Source organism: Helianthus annuus, chromosome 7 (genome assembly GCF_002127325.2).
Source record: "Helianthus annuus cultivar XRQ/B chromosome 7, HanXRQr2.0-SUNRISE, whole genome shotgun sequence".
In the NCBI taxonomy this organism is placed as follows: domain Eukaryota; kingdom Viridiplantae; phylum Streptophyta; class Magnoliopsida; order Asterales; family Asteraceae; genus Helianthus; species Helianthus annuus.
The window spans coordinates 46,782,198-46,804,214 of NC_035439.2; the positions used below are offsets into that span (position 1 = coordinate 46,782,198).

General features: G+C 38.8%; 1 protein-coding gene across 1 annotated transcript; it reads left to right on the top strand.

Annotated features, from left to right (window-relative positions):
• The first annotated feature begins 333 nt into the window (after positions 1 to 333).
• LOC110893510 lies at positions 334 to 753 on the top strand. Its single transcript, XM_022140616.1, has one exon. It carries the CDS (start codon positions 334 to 336, stop codon positions 751 to 753), a length of 420 nt encoding a protein of 139 aa, XP_021996308.1.
• The last annotated feature ends 21,264 nt before the right edge of the window (positions 754 to 22,017 follow it).

The window sequence follows — 22,017 nt, forward strand, 5'->3', positions numbered from 1 at the left end:
GATTCAGTGGCTAATGTCTATTCGTCTGATTCTTGGCGATGGCCTACGGCTTGGAGAGATTTGTTTCCCGTGCTCATTCAGCTTGACCAGATGCAATTAATTCCAACAAAGCAAGATAGGCTTTTATGGAAGGATGGTACGAACCTAGCTGAATTCTCCTCATCCAACGTTTGGCATTCGGTTAGGTATAAGGAGCCGGAAGTTAACTGGTGTAATATTGTTTGGTTCTCGCAATGTGTTCCGCGGCATGCCTTTATGTTGTGGTTGGTCATGAAAGGTAAGCTTTTAACTCAAGACAAAATTCTGAAGTGGGATATTTCAAGACGAAAAAATATGAATATGATGTGCTGCCTTTTGTGCTATGAGAATTTTGATTCTCATCCTCACTTATTCTTCGAATGTAAGTTTTCGTCTCAAGTTTGGCATAAAGTGAGGCACAAGGTGGGTATGTCTTCGGTTAACCCGAAGTGGAGGGATATTGTAGATTGGCTTCTTGCTCGTGCTAGATCAAAGTCGGTTGAGGTCTATGTTGCTAAGCTTGTAGTGGCGGCTGGTTCTTACTTCATATGGCAAGAGAGGAACAATCGTCTATTCAAAAATCAGCTGAGACCTCCGGAAATGGTTAGTGAAGTTATTTTGAAGACGGTTAGATACAAACTTTTGGGAGCAAAGCTAAAGAATACTATGAAGGTGCGAAAGCTTCTAGAAGCTTGGGATATTCGTGGGGACACTGAAGACGATGGTGGCGGCTAATAAATGTTTTATTTTGGGTGTTTGATATCTAGATTTTAGTCTAGTAGTCTTTATTTGGTTGCTTTGTCGTGTTTTATTTGGGTGATGTTTTGTTTACTTTCATGGGGCATGTCTCATGATTGAACTAATGTAGACTTTCTACATTACTTGTTTTGATTGGTTGTGAATATATAGAATCACCGGGGTAACCCTTTACTAATTACCCTCTACCTCCCTAAGTATCATATTTTACACATGTACACCATCTCATAACAATTTCATAGTTTCACCACCAAGTTCATATATTTACCAAGTCTTTCACGATTAACAAACAACCATGCACAATCACACAATACGATTCATTGCATCAAAACGTATATAATTCCATAGCAATTAATTGTGCAAATAATCAACTAAACAATACAAGAACGTGCAATAAATGCGAAATAGAAATCTTGGAAATTCGAGTTGTCACATTATCCCCAACTTAAAAGAAATTTCGTCCCGAAATTAGCATGCGGTTACTGAGGAAGCTAGGTAAATTGTATCGTTCACTGGTTTTCTTGGGGTGTCACATCATCCCCCCGTTGATTTGGAATTTCGTCCCGAAATTCCGCAGTAGGAGCTTCAGCCTCAGTAGTAGTTGCATTGGTTTCGAATAACTGGGGGTACTTTTCTGTCATCTGGTCTTCGCGTTCCCAGGTGTACTCTGGGCCACGTTTGGAGTTCCAACGAACTCGAACAAGAGGGATTCTCTTGTGTTTGAGGACCTTGACATCCCGGTCCGTGATTTCAACTGGTTCCTCGACGAACTGCAACCGCTCGTCGATAGTGAGTTCCTTAAAAGGAACTATGAGGGTCTCATCTGACAGGCACTTCTTCAGATTCGACACGTGAAACACATTGTGAACTGCACCGAGTTCAGCTGGTAGGTTTCGCTTGTAGGCCACTTTGCCTATTTTCTCAATGATCTCGAACGGTCCGACATACCGCGGATTTAATTTGCCCCGTTTGCCAAAACGAACCACACCCTTCCAGGGTGAGACTTTTAGTAAAACCCGGTCCCCGACCTGAAATTCCAACGGTTTCCTACGCTTATCCGCGTATGCTTTCTGACGGTCGCGTGCTGTCGCCATGCGTTGTCGTATCTGTGCAATCTTTTCCGTGGCGTCCACTACAATCTCTGGACCCGTGATCTGACTATCCCCCACCTCTGCCCAACAGAGAGGTGACCAGCATTTACGTCCGTACAATGCCTTGAATGGAGCGGCTTGTATGCTGGTGTGATAGCTGTTATTGTATGAGAACTCCACCAAAGGGAGGTGCTTTTCCCAGTCGTTGCCGAAATCAATAACACATGCCCGAAGCATGTCTTCAAGAGTTTGGATCGTTCGCTCAGACTACCCATCCGTCTGAGGATGATATGCTGTGCTCATGTCTAGCCGTGAGCCGAAAGATTTATGCATTGCTTGCCATAGCTCTGACGTGAATCGTGCATCCCGATCCGAAATGATGGAGGTGGGCACCCCGTGCCTCGAAACAACTTCTTTAAGATAAACGTCTACGAGAGTGGAGAACTTATCCGTTTCCTTAATAGCCAGGAAGTGTACAGACTTGGTGAGTCGATCCACGATCACCCATATAGTATCATTCCCACGCTGGGATCTAGGTAGGCCTGTAACGAAATCCATGGAAATTTCTTCCCATTTCCATTGCGGTATCTTGGGTTGCTGAAGTAGGCCCGCTGGTTTCTGATACTCCACTTTGACTTTTGCACAAGTCAAACACTTGCCGACGTAAGTAGCGATGTGGGCTTTCATGCTAGGCCACCAATATGTTGTTTTGAGATCGTGGTACATTTTATCCGACCCTGGATGTATTGAGTAGCGAGACTTGTGTGCTTCATCCATCACAAGCTCTCGTAAACCGCCATAGAGTGGGACCCAAATACGCCCCGTGTAACACCCCACCCCGGAATGGAGTGACGTGTCACTATTACAGTAGTCAAAACAAAAGACAACATTCCATAAATTAAACATTTTATAACACCAAAAGAGTGTTCAGTAGCCCTAGAGATATATTGTTTATTACATATTATAAAATGCCCAATCTTGATAAACTAGCATGTGCTACAAAAATGGCTAACTTTTTCTTTTCCCAAAATCCTAGAGCTAATTCTTCTCTCTTTCACACCCCGCCCTGATTATCCTGTGAACCTGTTAAAGAAAAGAATTTACGGAATGAGCCAAATGCCCAGTACGGATAAAAAAAATAAAATAAAAAAAATAATAATTTTGTAACGATTACAACTAATATAACAAGTCAGAAATATCATAACCTGAAATGATACGATGCAAATAAAGCAAGCCAATAATAATCGTATCAACTGGATGTACCCATTGAGCCGAATAACATAACAGACATGCACGTAGAGCTGCAGACCCTACGTACCGGACGTGAGATGGTGTGTGGGCATACACAACAACCATTCACTAGAAAACCTACACATATCTTCTAGGACCAGTCCATACGCCTCCTAATGGCCTCATGTACCTCATTAGTACTAAGGAGACGCCGTGATTTAGGCTCACCGTCACGGTAGGTGCCACGTCATCGATGCCGCAATGACGTGCTTGTGGTCACCCCCACAAGTAGGAACATGCTCGGGTAACAGAATACAACTCAAATGGTACTGCAACATCACATCTCAAACACGCTCTCTAAGCGTCAAAGCAATTACATAACCAAATCGTAACACAGGAACATGCGATAATGAGTACAAACAAAATAAATTCCTATCGCATGCAATAAATATATATATTTCAATATTTCGAATACAAAATAATCGCACGAATTGAACGGATGATCAAACAATGATGAGAATTGCCAAAAACGTTAGGAGTTCCGAAGGATAGAAAATAAGAAACAAGGTTTGTAACAATCGAATATGATAACTATAAGGGGTAAAGATCCGTTCAAAAAAAAGGGTTACACAAACAATCAATCGAACAATATAATAGTAAAAGTTGGGTAAGAATCCGTACCTCAAAAGATGATCCACAATAACGTCAGACTTGTTCTTTAAGGGGGTCGTGACAACCTACAAGTAACTTACGCTTGATAAGATTTTATTATTGTTATTATTGAGTTGTTGCAATTAAAAGTAGACAAATCTGGTTAGGAACTGTACTTTGAATATTTGATGTTATAGTCTTTATACAGTTAACTATAATTTTAAAATGTCATATTCTATCTTAAAACTTAACTCAATGGAACTGGGCTTTTTGTTCATCTAAAGATTTATAGTTTAACTTGCTGACTTATTAAACATATATGCCTCCAACTCATTCTGCTATAGTTCTTATAATTTTAACAAGATTATTTCTTAATTAAAGCATACATCATTCAATACTTTTACTCATTTTAATTTCATAACTTCTTAGATCTACTCTTTTGAAATAACTACAATTCTTATGTATTGTTATTGTTAAGACTAAATAGCAAACCAAAAAAAAAAGTAAAAAAAATAAAAATAAATAAATAAATAAATAAATAAATAATCCAGAATACTTGTATAAAGATTTTATCAAATTGGAACTAGTAATTGTATTAGTATATAACCATATAAGTACTAAATTTGAGTTAGAGTATATGGGTTGACAAGATCTAAAAAGAGTTGTTGAAGACAAACTTAGAATGTGGAAGCACTCTTGTGTTCGACCACTAGATCACAACAATAACTGAAATGCCATTTTTATTCTATATCCATCACAAGTCATCTTGTTCGGAATAACTGAAACTCTTGCCGGAGCCCGGAAATCATTCTGACCAAAGTTTACTCATGTATATATCTACCGAGATAAAAATTAAAGCTTGATTAGGTTACCTTAGTCGCTGAAGTCGGAGTGATGGAAACAGATCTCGAGTGGCGCCATGCCTCTTCGCCGGAATCTTTGCTTTCGCCGGAAAATCACAAGAACCAGAGTATAGAGTGAGGAGAGTGAGAGACGGTTGAGATGGGGTTGCAAGAGGACCGGGTTTTTATTTATAGACGAAGTGAGGCGGTGGAGGACATACTTATTGGCGGCGGTAGCGACTTGCAGGCGGCGAGTTACAGTGGTGGTTGTCGGGCGGCGGTTGCAGCGGCGGTTGTCAGGTGGTGGATGGATGTTGCAGGTGGCGTATTGTCGGGTGAACGAGTCAGCTAGGTGGCGGTGTGCGGCGTATTGTCGGGGACTTGCAGTGGCGGTGTATAGCGATGATGTGCAGGGAAGGGTGAAAGGGTCAATGTCTCTTCTTTCTTTTTGGGTCAATTGTGTACATCAGCCAATTATTTCTCTTTTATCTTGATTTTAATATTTATTTATTTCTTTTATTATTATTATTATTATTATTATTATTATTATTATTATTATTATTATTATTATTATTATTATTATTATTATTATTATTTTAATCTAGTTTTAAATCCGTTGGTTCCCCAACTTTTTCCACATAATAGTTTGTTTAATTTTTAATTTTTTTTACTTGTTATATTTATTTTATTTTAAACTCTTTTTTTTCCTTTATGATGCTACGTACATCACACCTATGTATGTTTTTTTTTACTTTATCTTATTATTATAGAAGCAATATTTTTTTTTTTACAAATATTATTGTTTTTATTATTTTTTTATTAAATTTTGGATATTTCAACTATTACCCCCTTAAAAGAATTTCGTCCTCGAAAATGTTTTGTAGGTTACAAGATCAATAACCATGTAAGCAATGAAAATGGAAATTTTCACATAAACGAGAGGATGAGGTTCACAATTACACGTACCTGGATCCTATTCCTCAAATAGACTAGGGTACAAAGAACGAATCGATTCCTCAGTTTCCCACGTTGCTTCACGCTCGGAGTGATTTTTCCATAGGACTTTAATGAAAGGAATTGTTTTCCTCCTCATAACCCTTTCTTGTCGATCCAATATAGCTTCTGGTTGTTCCTCATATGATAGATCCTCTTAAATCGTGTGTAAAGGGTAACTAATGACATGCAACGGGTGGTAGTTATATCCCCTTAGTAGGGACACGTGGAAGATGTTATGGACGTGAGAAAGTTGAGGCGGCAGTGCTAGCCGAGATGAAACTTCCCCAATTCTCTCAAGAATCTCAAACGGACCGATGAAATGGGGACTGAGCTTTCCCTTAATCCCAAATCTACGGACACCACGACATGGTGAAACTTTTAAGAATACGTGGTCCCCAACTTTATATTCAAGTGCTCGCCTGTGTCGATCTGCATAACTCTTTTGCCTGCTCTGTGCTTCTTTTAACTTTTCTCTAGCAATAGCAACCTTCTCGTTGGTGATGCGAACCAATTCTGGTCCTTCGATTACCTTTTCTCCAACTTCATTCCAACATATTGGCGCTCTACACTTCCGACCATACAATAGCTCGAACGGAGCCATGTCAATGCTTGCTTGCCAACTGTTGTTATATGCAAACTCAACCAGGCATAAATACTCATCCCAGTTTCCCCTCCACTCAAGAGCGCAAGCTCTAAGCATGTCTTCTAAAGTCTGAATCGTGCATTCTGACTGCCCGTCCGTTTGTGGATGGAAAGCGGTGCTGAATTTCAATCTTGTACCCCAAGCAGCTTGAAAGCCTTTCCAAAATCGTGAGGTAAACCTCGGATCTCTATCGGACACGATCGAGGATGGAGTACCATGTAGCCGAATAATCTCTTGCAAAAAGATCTCAGATAACTTACTAACTGAAAATCCTTGTTGAATCGGCAGAAAGTGAGCCGACTTGGACAACCTATCGACAACGACCCATATAGTATCGTTCTTCTTAAAAGTCTTAGGCAAACCTGTTACAAAGTCCATTGAGATTTCATCCCATTTCCACACCGGAATATCTAATGGTCGCAAAAGTCCGCTAGCTCGCTGGTGTTCGATCTTCACCTGCTGGCACGTGAGACATCTACTCACATATTTAGCAACGTCCTCCTTCATTCCATTCCACCAAAAGTTTTGATGCAAATCTCGATACATCTTTGTAGATCCCGGGTGGATAGAAAATGGCGAGCTGTGCGCTTCAGCTAATAACGACTCACGTAGGGCGGAATCATCGGGTACACACAGTCTTTTGCCACACCAAATCACTCCTTGCTCATCCACCCGAAACTCAGACTGCTTCCCAACCTCAATATTTTGTGATATTGCCCATAATTCACCGTCAGACTTTTGTGCATCCTTAATCCTTGAGATAAGGTCGGGCTCGATTTGCATTCTAGCAAGATAACCATCCGATTTACCAACCTGAAAGCCAATGCCCACCCTATCAAGATCGGATATAATTCGAGGTTGAAATTGAAGACATGATACAATGCCAAAGTTCTTTCGGCTCAAAGCATCAGCCACCACATTAGCTTTGCCTGGGTGGTACTGAATGTTAGCATCGTAATCTTTTAATAACTCTAACCACCTCCTTTGCCTCATATTTAGCTCCTTCTGGGTAAATATATACTTGAGGCTCTTGTGGTCTGTAAAAATGTCATAAGTCTCGCCGTACAAATAATGACGCCATATCTTCAACGCAAAGACAATTGCGGCTAATTCCAAGTCGTGTGTCAGATAATTAACTTCGTTAGGTTTCAATTGGCGTGACGCATAAGCGATAACTTTCCCATGTTGCATTAACACGCAACCTAGGCCTTTTTTTGAGGCATCACTATAAATCTGGTAACCGCCTGAACCAGAAGGAAGAGTTAGTATCGGAGCCGATACAAGTCATTTCTTCAACTCCTCAAAACTCTTCTCTCTTTCCTGATTCCACGAATACTTCACTCCTTTCCTCAAAAGTTGCGTGAGGGGTAAGGCAATGGTGGAAAATCCTTCCACGAACCTCCGGTAGTAGCCAGCTAGACCCAAGAAACTTCGAACTTCCGTAGCAGAAGTTGGCCTAGGCCACTTCGTAATTGCCTCAATCTTTGATGGATCCATCTTGATCCCGTCCGCTGATACAACATGACCGAGGAATGCTACTTGATTGAGCCAGAAATCACATTTTGAAAACTTTGCATACAACTTCTTATGTCGTAAAGTTTCAAGCACTTTACGTAGGTGTTCCTCATGTTCATCCCTGCTCTTCGAATACACCAAGATGTCATCGATAAAAACAATGAAGAATTTGTCTAAGAAATCATGAAATACCCGATTCATTAAATCCATGAATACTGCAGGGGCATTGGTTAGCCCAAAAGGCATAACCAAGAACTCGTAATGGCCATAGCGTGTACGGAAGGCAGTTTTCGGGACATCCTCTCCCTTATCTTAAGTTGATGGTAACCGGATCTCAAATCTATTTTCGAGAAGAACTTAGCACCCTGAAGTTGATCAAAAAGGTCGTCAATGCGGGGTAGCGGATACCGGTTACGAATCGTAATCTTGTTAAGTTCTCGGTAGTCAATACACAACCGCATACTACCGTCCTTCTTTTTTACAAATAAGACCGGTGCACCCCAAGGTGAGACGCTTGGTCTTATGAATCCCAATTCTAACAACTCCTGCAATTGCTCCTTCAGCTCTTTCAGCTCCAACGGAGCCATACGATACGGCGCCTTAGAAATAGGCTCCGCACCAGGGGCCAAGGGGCCAAGTCGATGGTGAATTCAATTTCAAGATCTGGTGGTAGTCCTGGTAATTCATCCGGAAACACATCAGGATACTCACGAACAACCGGATAACTGTCGATGCTGACTTCGCCAACTAAGGTATCCTTAATCGATGCTAGGAATCCGACACAACCGTGAGATATCAACTTTTGAGCTTTGAGCGCTGAAATAATCTTAAGAGATTTACGAGGTTGGATCCCCTGATAGACAAAATCAGGATGAAGAGGGTCGCCTAATATGACTCGTCTAGAATAACAATCAATTGCTACATGATGAAGAGTCAACCAATCCATCCCGAGAATTGTTGGATATAATGTTCAATTGTCAGATTAAAATTCGAAGTTGTCGTCAAGGTACGACCCAAAGAGTTACACTTTGGGCAACGAACATATAACGGTGTTTTAATCGTTAATCACCGGATCACGAAATAATAAGCGTAATGAAAGAAACAGGTAATTATTTAGAATAATTACGGAGAGCCGGATTAATTAAACAAACTATAATTAATTTGTTAATTATAATAAAGTTTAATTGTATATATATAATACATAATATAATATAATTAGTTATGAGATAACTAATAAAGAGAGATTGTGTTTGAATTAGATTATAATGCTAATAGATAAGCATACTACCTAATACGGAATTCCCAATAGATACGATTGAGGAGTTGTATATTAATCTACACATGACTCTCTATTATATTAGAGATATAAATCATTCATAAAAAAAAAGACGGTTGTTTTTTTTTGGCCACTCCAAAAAAAGTCAAAAGAAACAGAAGGAACAAAATTGTTACAACATTTGTTTGTTGTTGCTATCGCAAGAAAAAGCAAAGAGCAGGAACAATTTTTTAAGTTTTAGTTGATCCTAGTTTTGATTACGCAAAAGGTAAGTAAAGTTTTAACTTTATTTTCTTTAGTTTAAAGGTTTCGTTTGAAATCGTTTCAAACGAACAAATATGATTTCGTGGTCAACGATCATCTAGCGAGATCGTTCGTTGAACCAAGGTGTCTTTCTTGGATGTCACGATTCTTTAATTTTATTATAACCTATTTTGATTGTAAGAAGATCACTGGTGGAATCGGTTTAGAACCGAACCTCGTGTACATGTTTTCCGTTGCGTTCAGTTTGTTTGACAAATTGATTAAAATTATTTTCCAAAAGTTACACGAAAATTCCAACAGTGGTATCAGAGCCACCTTACAAATCAAAGTAGGTTATTTTATACATGCGTTTGTAGATCTATAAAATAGTTATAGGATTGCATGCTTAAAATCGAGTAGATTTGGATAAGATCCTGTCACGTATACTAGTTATAGGCAAGTTTTATTAAGGCCAAACATGAACACTTGTCAAAGTACTCTTGACAAAATATTTGGCCTTAACCTATTTCGTTTAGCTTAATGATCGTAGTATGCAAATCCGGGTCTAGAATCGTTTTTCATAACACGTGTACTAAATTAGTTTTTGGAGCTACACGCGTTAAATTAATTTAAAGAAAAACGAATATATTAAAATAATTATTTTTAATATATACCAAACTAAAATATTAAAAAAATGTAACTAAACACTTTATTTTAAAAAAAAAAGTTAAAATTTTGTTAAGTCTTTTCGTTACAATATCTAAAGGAAATTTAATTTTTCTTTATATTAAAGTTTTTTTTTGGATTGGATCTTAGATTAAGTGGGAGCACAAAAGGGTTTGTGCTACACTTAATGGGTTCGGTTCACGTTCTTGGGCTCGAACGAACCGAACATATTATGAACCCGGAATTGCATATTTATTTATTTATTTTGCGTTTTGCCATGAGATGTTTATTACGCCATAAAATTAATAACTAATACACCATCATTAAAACGACAATTTTAATAAAAGGTTTATTAAGTATTGGATAGGTAATTAAAATAAACAGTTTATTTTAAAATACAAAAATCAAAATTGGTTTTACAAAAATTAAAAGTTAATTTGAAAACCGTAATTAATAAAAGTTATTAATTAAAATAAATTTGCGACACGACCAACTTAGATTAAATAGGGTATTTAAAATTAATCGGTCGAGTGATTGAAAGGTGTTTCAAGTCGTCACAAATTAAAACGTAAAATTGACTTTTACAAAGGAATTGTATAGCCTATGTTCATGCCATAGGCCGTACAAGTATTTTAAAACGACCCGAACTGGTAATTTTAAAATATAACCCAAATTAAAATTGATATTCTATCCCACCCTAAATTAAGAACACCCGAACTGATCTATCCGAACCCCTGGTGCTAGTGTTTACCCTGCATCCAGGCCTACGGTTTTGGTTAGGGGTAGTTCCGCGATTTCCATGCTTACATGGGCCGGGCTACAGTTCTGATTTGAGGACAAATATCACTTTTGCGACACGAGAGCGAATGTTAGTGTTTACCCTGCATTCGTCTTCTACGGTTGTGAAAGTGGGCGTAGTTGGGGTTAACGTACCAATGCTTGACAACACTCGTCATGCGACCCCAAACCGAGAATTGTGTAGTTGACACAATTGGTGATCGTCACCTACCCTTCAATCTATGCCAGTGAAGAGTGCTAAGTCCATTCACTGAGTTATGGGGAGATGGGATCTCATCCTAATTCCTAAAATTTTGTATATCTTGGGTCAAAATTGAATTAGGTTAATGCATGAAAATTACTAATAAAATTTTCTTCTAAATTCTACAGATGTCTACAAACAATTCTGATAACACCAAATTCTCACTTAAGTCCATCCTTGAAAATGCTAAACTTGATAATTCTAACTTCATGGATTGGTACCGCAACCTGAAAATTGTTCTCAGGGCGGAGAAAAAGGCTTATGTCCTTGAAGGACCAATTCCTGAAGCACCTGCTGCAAATACGGGTCCAGCCCGCAGGACATGGGAAAAACATGTTGATGATTCCCAAGATGTGACATGTCTTATGCTTGCTATGATGATTCCAGAACTTCAGAAGAATCTGGAAAACTTAGGAGCATATGAGATGAGTGAGCAGCTGAAAAACATGTTTCAGCAGCAAGCTCGTCATGAGCGTTTTGAGGTGATGAGATCTCTCATTACATGTCGCATGCAGGAAGGTACTTCGGTCAGTGCTCACGTACTGAAAATGAAGTCTTTCGTTGATCAACTGGAGCGTCTGAACGCAGCCCTTAGTAATGAGTTAGCTACGGATGTGATCCTTAACTCGCTACCCAATTCATATCATCAGTTCGTAATGAACTATAACATGAATGGGTGGGAAAGAACGATCCCAGAGTTGCATCAGATGTTAAAAACTGCTGAGACAAACATCCCAACTAAGGGCAATCCAGTGCTGGCGATCAGGGAAGGAAGAATTACCAAGAAGAAGCAATCCAAGGGAAAAGGCAAGGCGAGTAAGCAAGACAATGGCAAAGGCAAAAAGGTTGCCACTCCGAAGGCAAAGCCTCATAAAGATGCCAAGTGTTTTCACTGTGATGAGATCGGGCATTGGAAGAGGAATTGTCCCAAGTACCTGGCTGAGTTGAAGCTTAAGAAGCTGCAGATTGGAGAATCCTCAGGTATACATGTTATTGATCTATTTTCCTTTTCGAGCAAATCTTGGGTGTTTGACACTGGATGTGGTTTTCACATTTGTAATGATTTGCAGGGACTAAAAAGGATTAGGAAGTTGAAGCAGGGTGACTTAGAGCTGCACGTTGGGAACGGGCAGAATGTTGCTGTGAAGGCAGTTGGAGAATTTATTCTTGAATTACCTTCTGGATTGTTTATTACTTTAGACAATGTTTTTTATGTTCCTAGTTTGACTAAGAATATTATTTCTGTTTCTGCTTTAAGAGAACAAGGTTTTAATTATGCTTTTGATATTGTTAATGGTAGCATTTCTGCATTTTTAAATGGTGTGTTCTATTTTGAGGCTAAGCCTCACAATGGTGTCTATGAAATAGATACTTCTAACAGTAGATCAAATAATATAGTATGCTCTCTTTCCTCTAAACGTGTTAAAACTAGCTTTAATCAAACATATCGTTGGCATTGTCGTCTTGGCCATATTAACATCAATCACATGAGGAAGCTCCAGACCGCATGGATTCTAGAATCCACGGGTCAAGAGACTTATGATTTATGCGAATGTTGTCTAAGTGGCAAGATGACTAAGGCCCCTTTTACCGGAACTAGTGAAAGGGCCAAAGACCTGTTAGGACTCATACATACTGATGTATGTGGTCCATTCAGGACTATGTCAAGGAACGGGGAAAGATACTTCGTTACATTTATTGATGATTATAGTAGATATGGATATGTTTATCTTATGAAGTTTAAACATGAAACCTTTGAAAAGTTCAAAGAATTCCAAAATGAAGTACAGAATCAACTAGGGATAACGATTAAGGCACTTCGATCCGATCGAGGTGGTGAATATATTAATCAAGAGTTTGATGAACATCTCAAGAAGTGTGGGATTATATCCCAACTAACTCCACCCGGAACACCACAACTCAATGGTGTGTCTGAGAGGAGAAATCGAACCTTATTAGATATGGTTCTATCAATGATGTGTCGTACAAACTTACCACACTCCTTTTGGAGTTATGCTCTTGAAACTGCTACACGTCTTGTGAATATTGCTCCTACTAAAAAGGTAGAAAAGACACCATATGAGATGTGGCATGGTAAACCACCTAAAGTCTCTTACCTTCGCATATGGGGATGTAACGCTTATGTTACCAGTGAGTCTTCGGACAAACTTGATCCTCGCGGTGAAAAGGTTGTTTTCATTGGATATGCATATCCGGTTGGTTATTATTTCTATAATCCTGCTGAAAATAGAGTTTTCACTAAGCGTCGAGGAACATTCCTAGAGGATGAGCTTATGGCGCGAGGAATTAGAGATAATCTTGTGGATCTTGAGGAAATTCGAGAACCACAAATTAATCAACCAATAGTCGAATCTGCCTCTCAACAAAATATTGTTGAACCTGAACCTGAGAGGATTCAGGAATCTGATGTAACACTAGGCGTCCGCAGAAGTACGAGGGATCGTCATGAACCTAATCGGTATTCACCTGATAGGTACGTCTTGATAATAGATCAAGAAGAGCCCTCAACCTACAAAGCTGCGATTTCAGGTAACGAATCTGAAAAATGGCTCGAAGCCATGGGCGTCGAGATGCAATCCATGTATGACAACCAAGTCTGGGATTTGGTTGAACTTCCTCCCGAATGTCGGACTGTAGGAAGTAAATGGGTTTTCAAGTTGAAAACAGACATGGATGGAAATGTGCAAACCTATAAGGCTCGGTTGGTTGCTAAAGGATTTACTCAGACTCAAGGAGTTGATTATGAGGAAACCTTCTCGCCAGTAGCCATGCTTAAGTCTATTAGGATTCTACTTGCCATAGCCGCATATTATGACTACGAGATATGGCAAATGGATGTTAAAACCGCGTTCCTAAATGGACACCTTACCGAAGATGTCTATATGGAGCAACCTGAAGGTTTTGTAGATCCTAAGAATCCTAAGAAAGTTTGCAAGTTAAATAAATCCATTTATGGATTGAAACAAGCATCTCGAACCTAGAATCTTCGTTTTGATCAGAAAATCAAACAATTTGGTTTTATCAAAAACGAAGATCAGCCGTGTGTTTACAAGAAGGCAAGTGGGAGTTCTATTACTTTTCTAATCCTGTATGTAGATGACATACTTCTCATTGGAAACAATATCCCGATGCTGCAGGACGTTAAATCCTGGCTTGGTAAATGTTTCTCAATGAAGGATCTTGGAGAAGCTGCTTATATTCTAGGAATAAAGATTTATAGAGATAGATCTAAGTGGCTACTTGGACTTAGTCAAAGTACGTATATCGATAAGGTCATTCGGCGTTTTTCGATGCAAGATTCCAAGAAAGGTCTCTTGCCAATGGCAAGTGGAACCGTACTGAATAGTCATCAGTGTCCCAAATTGGACAAAGATAAAGAGGATATGAAAAAGGTTCCATATGCCTCTGCTATCGGTTCCATCATGTATGCCATGTTATGTACTAGACCGGACGTATCGTTTGCTCTGAGCTTGACTAGCAGATATCAACAGAATCCTGGTAAAAGTCACTGGATTGCTGTGAAAAATATCCTAAAGTACTTAAAAAGAACTAAGGATATGTTTATGATATTTGGCGGTTTGGAAGAAGAGCTGAAAGTAAAATGTTACACTGACGCAAGCTTCCAAACAGATCGTGACGATTCACGATCTCAGACAGGCTATGTTTTTACTTTAAATGGTGGTGCTATAACTTGGAAGAGTTCTAAGCAAAGCGTGGTGGCCCAGTCGACCACTGAATCAGAATATATAGCGGCTTCAGAAGCTGCTAAGGAGGCTGTTTGGATGAAAAAGTTCATTGCTGATCTCGAAGTTATACCAAGCATACAGAAGCCTATCGAGATATTTTGCGACAATACAGGTGCAATTGCTCAGGCAAAGGAACCAAGGTCGCATCACAGCACGAAGCATATTCTCAGAAAATTCCATTACATACGGGAAGTTTTGGAAAGAGGAGACATCGTAGTAGAGAAAATTGATACTGATCAGAATCTAGCGGACCCGTTTACTAAGCCTATACCTCAAGTGAGACACGAGAAGCATGCTGATTGTATAGGTCTTAGATATGCTAGACAGTGGGTCTGATTTTGTAATTTAGTAATTTGGTGCATTTTGAACTGTAAACAGTATTTTATGTTTATTTGAATTTAATGGTTGAATGTCTTTTAAACTATTATATTTGTGTTCAAATATTAGTACGTTAAGTATCTATGAATATTGTATTCTAAAATGTCCATAGTCTATCAGATTCGTGAGAACCAATTTGGTAAAAGACTATTGTGAATTAGATGGTTGATCCATATCATGGATACTCAAAGTGTTGAGAACCATATTCACTGATATGATTAGTTGAATCATAATGGGCGTAACTCGTTTCAAAATGATCTTCATGGATCTTAGTCATAAGACATTTTGAATAGGTACGATCATTGTATCCTTAGACCTGCGGTACATACTAGAACTAACTTAAATGAATGGTTGCTCTTTGATTCTATCTAACGCTGTACGTAACTGGCAGTAATAAGGATAGTTTTGGGAATGATCTGAAGTTTAGTGGGAGTTGTTTGTAGCCAAAGGGATCTGTGCTTCTATACTTAGGAGAGGAACACTCTGGCGCCTTTCGTTGGTTTGAACTGGTGTTAACGCGTGGCCACGCTCGAACTAGTAGTAGTTTGATAAACCACTTCAAATCAGGAACAAAATTAGAAATGGTTGAATAATATATGAGAATGAATTGGATCCATGTCTCATGTTCAACAAGTGTTCAATACAGAGGGATAAATGAGTCGATAACCAGGGCTATAGTATTTGCATAACCAAAGGATTGATTAGTGCAAAGAATTAGTTGACATAAATTTGTCATACCTTACCGGGGGCAATATGATGCAGCTAGGCACCCACTATTGTCTACTTTGAAACTTAATCGGCCAATCGACCAAGTGGGAGATTGTTGGATATAATGTTCAATTGTCTGATTAAAATTCGAAGTTGCCGTCAAGGTACGACCCAAAGAGTTACACTTTGGGCAACGAACATATAACGGTGTTTTAATCGTTAATCACCGGATCACGAAATAATAAGCGTAATGAAAGAAACAGGTAATTATTTAGAATAATTACGGAGAGCCGGATTAATTAAACAAACTATAATTAATTTGTTAATTATAATAAAGTTTAATTGTATATATATATAATACATAATATAATATAATTAGTTATGAGATAACTAATAAAGAGAGATTGTGTTTGAATTAGATTATAATGCTAATAGATAAGCATACTACCTAATACGGAATTCCCAATAGATACGATTGAGGAGTTGTATATTAATCTACACATGACTCTCTATTATATTAGAGATATAAATCATTCATAAAAAAAAGACGGTTGTTTTTTTTTTGGCCACTCCAAAAAAAGTCAAAAGAAACAGAAGGAACAAAATTGTTACAACATTTGTTTGTTGTTGCTGTCGCAAGAAAAAGCAAAGAGCAGGAACAATTTTTGAAGTTTTAGTTGATCCTAGTTTTGATTACGCAAAAGGTAAGTAAAGTTTTAACTTTATTTTCTTTAGTTTAAAGGTTTCGTTTGAAATCGTTTCAAACGAACAAATATGATTCCGTGGTCAACGATCATCTAGCGAGATCGTTCGTTGAACCAAGGTGTCTTTCTTGGATGTCACGATTCTTTAATTTTATTATAACCTATTTTGATTGTAAGAAGATCACTGGTGGAATCGGTTTAGAACCGAACCTCGTGTACATGTTTTCCGTTGCGTTCAGTTTGTTTGACAAATTGATTAAAATTATTTTCCAAAAGTTACACGAAAATTCCAACAAGAATAACATCGAAGTCACTCATTTGTATAGGAAAAAGGTCCGCTTCACGTACAAAGGACTCAATACGAATAGGACAATCTCTATATACATGTGTGATTATAATCGAGTTTTCCATAGGGGTAGAGATAGATAGAGTATGGTCTAATGTCGTAGGTTCGATCATAAGGTATTTTGTGAACAAGTGAGAAACAAGAGAATGGGTTGCCCCTGTATCAAATAACACATAGATATTTCGTTCACCAAGTTGAAGGATTCCAGATACCATACCTGGGGCATTAGCAGCGTCAGTAGCAGAAAGTGCAAAAACTCTTCCTCCAGTATTAGGTGGTGCGACACTTCCTCCAATGCTTTTCTTATTATCTGGATTCGGGCAATTCTTAATCATATGCTCGGTCTGGCCACATTTAAAACATGCCCCCATAGCTTTGCGACAAATGCCCCGATGAATCTTCCCACAAGTGTTGCATACAGGAACTTGATTCTGGTTTGGGTTTCCATGTGGATTCAGGGATTGTGCTTTAGTGGGTCCTGTATATGGTTGAATCTGCTTCTGGGTAGGTCTCTGGTTTTGGGGTCTAGGCTGCCATGGTCGTATCTGATTTCCAGAATTTCGATTTGCTTGAACTCTACGATCTTGAAGGTGTGTAGCATTAGATGATTGGCTTGTAGCTTGCTTGGGTAACCCATCCCTGTCCCTTTTCTTGCTCTCCCCGGCTCGAGCTAGGAACTCTTTCCTTTCGAACTCAAAAGTCTTTATTGCATTTGCCACCTCTGTAAGATCCTTGAATTTCATAAACATAATTGACTTGCGGATTCGATCACAAACTGCCCATTTACATTTTTCTGCCTAAACCTCTGGTGTTCCCGCGGCATCCCCCACAATGCTCGCCAACCTTGCAAATCGTGTAATAAACTCTGACGCTGGTTCATCGTTTCCCTTTTGAATTACTGCATACTCCCTCATGTAGGCTTCTCTATCAGCTGTAGAGAAATACTTCTCGTAAAACAGGGTGCGGAATTCAGTCCAAGAAAGGGCAGCAGCATAAGCATCGCCTCCTTTGACTTGCTTATGTCCTTCCCACCAAGTTTGTGCGTCGTCCTCTAACTTGTAAGTGGCTAATCTGACTTTGTATTGATCTGCGACTCCCAATACTTCGAAGATTTTCTCAATATGAGCTATCCAATTCCTTGCCTCAATTGGAGTAGCCGCGTAACTAAAAGACCTTGGCCTTTCCTTTTGGAACCTCTTTAGCCATACGTGGATGCCTTCAACTGTGTTATCTGTGGCATTCTCATCAACTACACCCCGAGAATTTGGTCCGGTGTTGGCGCGTCCTTCGGGATGAGTTTGTTGAATAACCGCTTCCACAGTTTGCGCAACAAGGGTAGGGAGTAATCCTGCCAGAGCTAGGTTGATCGCAGAAAGCATGTTCGGATCAACCGGGGTATCATTTGAAGCAGTATCGATGTTTGTACGGTTCGCGGTGCGGGTAGTCCTACGTGTTTGACGACGAGGAGGCATCTAAAAGAAAGGATACGAAGGTTCAATATAGGGGACAAGGACCAAAGAAAGATATAAGTCTAAATCCTAATCTACCGAAATCTTAACCTACCCAAGTCCTAATCTACCCATTCCTCACATGTCTTAATTACTATATTTAAGTTTTCTACAGGAAAGAGCCTTTGCTCTGATACCATAACTGTAACACCCCACCCCAGAATGGAGTGACGTGTCACTATTACAGTAGTCAAAACAAAAGACAACATTCCATAAATTAAACATTTTATAACACCAAAAGAGTGTTCAGTAGCCCTAGAGATATATTGTTTATTACATATTATAAAATGCCCAATCTTGATAAACTAGCATGTGCTACAAAAATGGCTAACCTTTTCTTTTCCCAAAATCCTAGAGCTAATTCTTCTCTCTTTCACACCCCGCCCTGATTATCCTGTGAACCTGTTAAAGAAAAGAATTTACGGAATGAGCCAAATGCCCAGTACGGATAAAAAAAAAATCAAATAAAAAAAAGAATAATTTTGTAACGATTACAACTAATATAACAAGTCAGAAATATCATAACCTGAAATGATACGATGCAAATAAAGCAAGCCAATAATAATCGTATCAACTGGATGTACCCATTGAGCCGAATAACATAACAGACATGCACGTAGAGCTGCAGACCCTACGTACCGGACGTGAGATGGTGTGTGGGCATACACAACAACCATTCACTAGAAAACCTACACATATCTTCTAGGACCAGTCCATACGCCTCCTAATGGCCTCATGTACCTCATTAGTACTAAGGAGACGCCGTGATTTAGGCTCACCGTCACGGTAGGTGCCACGTCATCGATGCCGCAATGACGTGCTTGTGGTCACCCCCACAAGTAGGAACATGCTCGGGTAAGAGAATACAACTCAAATGGTACTGCAACATCACATCTCAAACACGCTCTCTAAGCGTCAAAGCAATTACATAACCAAATCGTAACACAGGAACATGCGATAATGAGTACAAACAAAATAAATTCCTATCGCATGCAATAAATATATATATTTCAATATTTCGAATACAAAATAATCGCACGAATTGAACGGATGATCAAACAATGATGAGAATTGCCAAAAACGTTAGGAGTTCCGAAGGATAGAAAATAAGAAACAAGGTTTGTAACAATCGAATATGATAACTATAAGGGGTAAAGATCCGTTCAAAAAAAAGGGTTACACAAACAATCGAACAATATAACAGTAAAAGTTGGGTAAGAATCCGTACCTCAAAAGATGATCCACAATAACGTCAGACTTGTTCTTTAAGGGGGTCGTGACAACCTACAAGTAACTTACGCTTGATAAGATTTTATTATTGTTATTATTGAGTTGTTGCAATTAAAAGTAGACAAATCTGGTTAGGAACTGTACTTTGAATATTTGATGTTATAGTCTTTATACAGTTAACTATAATTTTAAAATGTCATATTCTATCTTAAAACTTAACTCAATGGAACTGGGCTTTTTGTTCATCTAAAGATTTATAGTTTAACTTGCTGACTTATTAAACATATATGCCTCCAACTCATTCTGCTATAGTTCTTATAATTTTAACAAGATTATTTCTTAATTAAAGCATACATCATTCAATACTTTTACTCATTTTAATTTCATAACTTCTTAGATCTACTCTTTTGAAATAACTACAATTCTTATGTATTGTTATTGTTAAGACTAAATAGCAAACCAAAAAATAAAAAAAAAATAAAAAATAAAAAAAATAAATAAATAAATAAATAAATAATCCAGAATACTTGTATAAAGATTTTATCAAATTGGAACTAGTAATTTTGTTACTATATAACCATATAAGTACTAAATTTGAGTTAGAGTATATGGGTTGACAAGATCTAAAAGAGTTGTTGAAGACAAACTTAGAATGTGGAAGCACTCATGTGTTCGACCACTAGATCACAACAATAACTGAAATGCCATTTTTATTCTATATCCATCACAAGTCATCTTGTTCGGAATAACTGAAACTCTTGCCGGAGCCCGAAAATCATTCTGACCAAAGTTTACTCATGTATATATCTACCGAGATAAAAATTAAAGCTTGATTAGGTTACCTTAGTCGCTGAAGTCGGAGTGATGGAAACAGATCTCGAGTGGCGCCGTGCCTCTTCGCCGGAATCTTTGCTTTCGCCGGAAAATCACAAGAACCAGAGTATAGAGTGAGGAGAGTGAGAGACGGTTGAGATGGGGTTGCAAGAGGACCGGGTTTTTATTTATAGACGAAGTGAGGCGGTGGAGGACAGACTTATTGGCGGCGGTAGCGACTTGCAGGTGGCGAGTTACAGTGGTGGTTGTCGGGCGGCGGTTCCAGCGGCGGTTGTCAGGTGGTGGATGGATGTTGCAGGTGGCGTATTGTCGGGTGAACGAGTCAGCTAGGTGGCGGTGTGCGGCGTATTGTCGGGGACTTGCAGTGGCGGTGTATAGCGATGATGTGCAGGGAAGGGTGAAAGGGTCAAGGTCTCTTCTTTCTTTTTAGGTCAATTGTGTACATCAGCCAATTATTTCTCTTTTATCTTTCTTTTAATATTTATTTATTTCTTTTATTATCATTATTATTATTATTATTATTATTATTTTAATCTAGTTTTAAATCCGTTGGTTCCCCAACTTTTTCCACATAATAGTTTGTTTAATTTTTAATTTTTTTTTACTTGTTATATTTATTTTATTTTAAACTCTTTTTTTTTTCCTTTATGATGCTACGTACATCACACCTATGTATGTTTTTTTTTTTACTTTATGTTATTATTATAGAAGCAATATTTTTTTTTACAAATATTATTATTTTTATTATTTTTTTATTAACTTTTGGATATTTCACCCCGTTACATAGTAGGCACCGTCTTCCTTTTGTTCCATTCGTTGCCTTGAGCCGCGTAAGGCTTCAGCTTTGACGTTGTTGGGTTTCAATGCTTCGATCTGAGCAGTTCGTATCTGTGCAGGAAGATTGGACTGAATAGTGAGCTGCAAAGCTCGTACACGCTTAGGTAGAGTGTCTTTCCGACTGAGAGCGTCAGCCACAACATTGGCTTTGCCTGGATGGTACTTGATGGCGCATTCGTAATCATTAAGTAGTTCGACCCATCGTCGTTGACGCATGTTCAATTCCTTCTGCTTGAAGATATGCTCGAGACTCCTGTGATCGGTGTAAATAGTGCACTTGGTACCGTACAGGTAGTGTCGCCATATCTTGAGCGCGAAAACAACAGCTCCCAGCTCTAAATCGTGCGTCGTGTAGTTCCGTTCATGAACTTTGAGTTGGCGAGAAGCGTAAGCAATAACCTTATCCCGTTGCATCAACACGCAACCAAGACCCTGTATCGATGCGTCACAATAAACCACGAAGTCATCTGTGCCCTCTGGCAATGAGAGAATAGGTGCGCTGCAAAGCCTATCCTTTAGGTACTGGAAAGCGGTTTCCTGGGAATCTCCCCAACGGTAGGTGACACCTTTCTGTGTCAGTAGCGTAAGCGGCTGTGCAATCTTGGAGAAGTCTTTAATGAATCGTCTGTAATACCCCGCCAAACCCAAGAATTGGCGTATTTCCGTTGGTGTACGCGGTGCAGGCCAGTTCCTGATCAAATCTACCTTGGATGGATCGACATGAATCCCATCCTTGTTA

Excerpts from the sequence above, each read along its gene's own strand:
- LOC110893510 (XM_022140616.1), top strand. The coding sequence starts at position 334 with ATGAATATGATGTGCTGCCTTTTGTGCTATGAGAATTTTGATTCTCAT.